A 5,279-nucleotide genomic window follows, 5' to 3' on the forward strand; every position below is an offset into this window, starting at 1 on the left:
TCAGAATCTTGTTCCGAAGTTTCATCCATGTGATTACATCCGCAAACTTATCACGATATTATTTACTGTATTTTCCTTCACCTTTTTCACCAACTCTCCTCCCCTTCCCTCTGACAACCATCTTTTTGGTCTCTGTTTCTATGAATCTGTTTTTGTTTTGTCTTATTTGTTCATTCATTTTAAACATTGCGTTATGTTCTATCAATCTTGCCTAAAGGTCTGTTGGAGACTGAACCCCTGCGAGGAAGAGATGAAGACGCAGTAGCCAGTGCTGACTTCTCTAGCATGCTCTCTGACGAGGAGAGAGAAGAGTTAAAGGCAGAATTAGTTCAGGTATGTTTAGGAATCTTATTATTCCGATGTCTATCTCTGGATCTTGAGAGTTACTATTACTTTTATATAAGTCCCATATTACAATTGTTATATGACATTCAGTAAAATTTGATAAATGATGTATTGCAAGATGTTTTATTTTGGGGGGTATTTTGTAATGCTAATTGTCCATTATTTGTTGGTTACAGCACAAAATTGAATGGCTATGCTGCTTAAGCAACAATGATAATTAGCATCTCCTACTCTTTTAGTATCACAATACCATGGGGATGATAAACCACTTACAAACCTGGTGGAATTCCTTCAAGACCCTGCAAGTACAAGCTGCTTTTGAAGAGCAGTTCTTGTTTTAGGTCAACAGTGTAGCTCAACAAACACTTTGAAATAATTTAGTTTTGTCACAAAAAAGTTAATCATAGAGCAACTGGATTTATTGAGTTGTGCTCTTTTGCAGAAGAATAAAGCTCTGGGGATAGAGAGGAAAGCTGTGCTGGATGTAGGCTTCATTAGACCTCAGGTAGTTGTTGGCGCATTTGGACTTAGAGGCGAGGAGGATGCCTGGCTCATTGTGAATGCAACTCTCTGTTCAAGTATTTTGTTTGCAGCACCTTCTAACCCTTGAACACTTGGCTAAGGAGCGGTTGATTACATTATAGAAGGAAAGGGCTGGACACAGGGGGCTTCCCGAGTACAATAAGCAGCAGGGCGAGAGGGGTGAAGCCAGCATCCCCTCTCCATTCTGAATCCCTGGCTCCGAGGGCAGGAAGCTCCTGGTCCATCGGGAAGCAAGGCTTTCACCCCTGGCTCTGGCCTCTTCTGCAGGCTGGGGACAGAGATCTGAGCTCCGAGCTCCACCGTACCCTCAGCCCCCTTGGTCCACTGCAGACTCCTCAAGCTCTGAGGTCCTGAGAGTGTGTGTTCGTGACAGTTCATAATCATATTGAAGATTTTTCAGGTGCTTTCCCAAGACACACCCTAAAATAACTTCATAAAATCAGCTTATTCCTCTGGCACAGCAGAAGTTATTTTTGTAAGCACAGAACCTCCAATCAAAGAGCCTGCTTCTTTGGCTGGGTTTGTCTGTGGTCACTGATCCAGAACCACTCAGTTGACTTCAACCCAGCCACACATTCCGGAGTGCACGGACCAAAGTCAGCCTTCACTGAGCGTGCAGCAGCTCCACGTTTCCTTACGGCCTGGAATTCTGTCCACGACCTGTTCATGTCAGTGGTGGTGTCCAAAGTTTGTGTTCTGTAGGCCAGTGTAAGTTAACTGATTCTATGCTAAAATTTAACTCCTTCATATAACAGTCCAGGTTTAAGTTCAGATGCAACCTCTGTGATAGACCAGCTTTTAGAAAATGACTTGATTTTTCTGGGTTCTGGGATTCTATCAATGCATTTTTTGCACATTCTATATTTTCTAAATGTTCAACGGTGAGTATGTGTTACTTTTATAATCAAGAAAAGCCTGGGTTCTAAATGGAGACCCCATGAATATAAATAACCCGCGGTGTTTTCAGAAATCCCTGTTTTATTCGGCCACATTAATAGGCTTCCAGTGCATCTCACTCCTAACACTTTCTGAGCCTGAATTCTGAAAATAACACCAGACTCCCGTCACTGTGTTCAAGTTACCAGGTTGCCCGTTTTCATCCCCCAGAATGCATTAGCCTCCGTGCTTGCTCTCTCTTATTTCTGCGTTTCTCAGAGATGAGGGGGTATTGCATCCTGCCTTATTGTTGTGTGCTTACCAAGTGCTGGCACAAGGAAGACCTGCCCTTGTGCTGGGAGACATAAAATAAGCCAGTATTGTCCAAAAGGCTACATCTTAGATCAAGTCTGCATTCTAAAAGAGGAATCTGTTGTTAACACAGTTTAGCCTTTATTTTATGACTGTAGCCATGTGATACGTGTGTTTTTCAAAGTGGGAGGAGGGGATAGGGGAATAGATGGGGATGGATGGAGACTTGACTTGGGGTGGTGAACACACAATACAGTGTACAGGTGTGTTGTGGAATTGTGCACCTGAATTCTGTATAATTCTGTTAACCAGTGTCACTCCAATAAATTCAATAAAAAGGAAAAAAAGAACCTAAAAATAAATAAAAGCTTCTTAGTGTGAGGCCAATATCACCTCTGATCTGGTGTGTGCTTTGTGTGTAGCAGGTGTGCAGTAAGACTTTTAACTTTATTTTATAGCTCCAATGAATATTTATAGTTGTAAATACTGGCAGTAGATTATGCATTTTAATAAGCTTATCAATATATTAAAATATTTTGTGTCGGAGATTTGATCTCATTCATCTTATTACCAGTTGCTCCTGACATCTCCGAGGTCTCTGCACATCTATTTGGTGTTTCTTTCCCTCTGTCTCCCTTTTTAACTAAACTTGCTCAATATTTCTATGCTACGAACATCCACTCCCACTTTCATTTCACTAAGCTGCATTTTATGCTCAGTATTCCATAATGTGACGTGGCTTTTGAAAAGGATGAAATGATGGCATTGGTGCTAGAAATTTGTGTTATATAACAATTAGAAACTGCCAATGTCCCCTCAATAAAATGACTCAAGAAAAATGGGTATTAATAGGACTAGAAAAAATACCAGAAAGCATTATCCAGCAGGCAGAACCTATTTTCAGGCTCCCTCCATCCACTCTTGGTTTCCCCTCTTCCTTGGGTGTGTGGTCCCCCAGGAAGAACACACAGTGCCCTTAAGCTCCCGTCTCTTAGACGTACAGACTCAGTTCCTTCCTCCCAAACCTTTATTCTTTCTAGACTAGCTAGTGACCAACTAAAGTGTTCATAATCAATAATGTCTTACTGCAACATTCTTCTGTATTAGTCAGGGTTCTCCAGAGAAACAGAACCAATTCTATCTATCTATCTATCTATCTATCTATCTATCTATCTATCTATATGTTGCTGTATACGAAAAGAGATTTATTATAGGGAATTAGCTGATGTGACTGTGGATGCCAACAGGTCCCAAGATCTCTAGTCAGCAAGCTGCAGATCTAGGGGAACAGGGTGTGCCTCCAGTCTGAAGGCTAGCAGGCTCGAGGCCCAGGAAGAGCTAACATCACAGTTTGAATCCAAAGGCAGAAAACACACACACACACACACACACACACACACACACACACACACACACACACCTGGGGCAGGTGTACGTTTCAGCTTGGTCTGACATCTTTCCCCAATGCTTCCCTCCTACTTGTAGCTGGAAGACGAAATTACAACATTACGACAAGTATTATCAGCGAAAGAAAGGCATCTGGTTGAGATAAAGCAAAAACTCGGCATGAACCTGATGAATGAATTAAAACAGAACTTCAGCAAAAGCTGGCATGACATGCAGACCACCACTGCGTAAGTACATTCATGGAATACTAACCAATTACTTAGTCTGCCATCTTGCCACTTGTCTATGTTTTTCTACAAGGCTGACTTGGTACTGTGGCTAGAAAAAGAATATTTTCTCTAAAAGTAGGGGGAAAACCTCAACAATCATTTTTAAAATGTTGCGTGTGGAGCATGCTCCATAAAGTAGCTTTATGAAATTAAACTTTGTTCACTAAAATTGTATTTTTACTCAGATCCCTTTATGGTATTGCATATTTTTTTTTAAAATGTTTCTTTTTATTATATACTAGGGGCCCAGTGCTCAGTATTCCATAATATGACATGGCTTTTGTTTCTTTTTATTATATACTAGAGCAGTGGTTCTCAACCTTCCTAATGCTGCGACCCTTTAATACAGTTCCTCATGTTGTGGTGACCCCCAACCATAAAATTATTTTCATTGCTACTTCATAACTGTAATTTTGCTACTGTTATGAATCATAATGTAAATATCTGATATGCAGGATGTATTTTCATTGTTACAAATTGAACATAATTAAAGCATAGTGATTAATCACAAAAACAATATGTAATTATATATTCAATATGTGCTTTCCGATCGTCTTAGGCAACCCCTGTGAAAGGGTCATTTGACCCCCAAAGGGATCCGACCCACAGGTTGAGAACTGCTGTACTACAGTGACTTGGGAGGGGGTCCCTCAGCCCGGTCTGCACCCTCTCACAGTCCGGGACCCCTTGGGGGATGTCCACCTGCCAGCTTAGGCCTGCTCCCTGGGGGATTGGGCCTAAGCCGGCAGTCGGACATCCTTAGTGCTGCCGTGGAGGCGGGAGAGGCTCCTGCCACCGCCACTGTGCTGGCCAGCCATGAACCGTCTTCTGGCTGAGTGGCACTCCCCCTGTGGAAGCGAACTGACCACCAGGGGGCAGCTCCTGCATTGAGCATCTGCCTCCTGGTGGTCAGTGCGCATTATAGCGACCGGGCGTTCTGCCATTAGGGTCAATTTGCATATTACACTTTTATTATATAGGATTTTTAAGCATTTGTCGAATATGTATTTTTTATTTGTTCTCATAAAATTGTAAATGGACATGCAGAGGCCTGGTAGTAGGAAGAGGTACCTGGGATGGATGGCCATTATTTCCTTTATGAAATTAAACTTTGTTCACTAAAATTGTATTTTTACTCAGATCCCTTTATGGTATTGCATATTTTTTTTTAAAATGTTTCTTTTTATTATATACTAGGGGCCCAGTGCTCAGTATTCCATAATATGACATGGCTTTTGTTTCTTTTTATTATATACTAGAGCAGTGGTTCTCAACCTTCCTAATGCTGCGACCCTTTAATACAGTTCCTCATGTTGTGGTGACCCCCAACCATAAAATTATTTTCGTTGCTACTTCATAACTGTAATTTTGCTACTGTTATGAATCGTAATGTAAATATCTGATATGCAGGATGTATTTTCATTGTTACAAATTGAACATAATTAAAGCATAGTGATTAATCACAAAAACAATATGTAATTATATATGTATTTTCCGATGGTCTTAGGCGACCCCTGTGAAAGGGTC

The 5,279-nt window shown here is 41.2% G+C and overlaps 1 protein-coding gene across 7 annotated transcripts in view; it reads left to right on the forward strand.

Annotated features, from left to right (window-relative positions):
• The first annotated feature begins 217 nt into the window (after positions 1-217).
• The window catches only part of TPD52L1 (tumor protein D52-like 1), a 23,291-nt gene continuing 18,229 nt past the window's right edge, over positions 218-5,279 (forward strand). For all 7 annotated transcript variants that reach the window (XM_005858955.1, XM_005858956.1, XM_005858953.2 and 4 more), the window contains exons 1-2: positions 218-333; positions 3,562-3,710. In XM_005858955.1, coding sequence (XP_005859017.1) covers positions 286-333; positions 3,562-3,710 — 197 coding nt within the window. In that variant the 5' untranslated portion in view covers positions 218-285. The remainder of the gene's footprint in view (positions 334-3,561; positions 3,711-5,279) is intronic.

The sequence above is a fragment of the Myotis brandtii genome, unplaced genomic scaffold (genome assembly GCF_000412655.1).
Source record: "Myotis brandtii unplaced genomic scaffold, ASM41265v1 scaffold123, whole genome shotgun sequence".
NCBI lineage: Eukaryota > Metazoa > Chordata > Mammalia > Chiroptera > Vespertilionidae > Myotis > Myotis brandtii.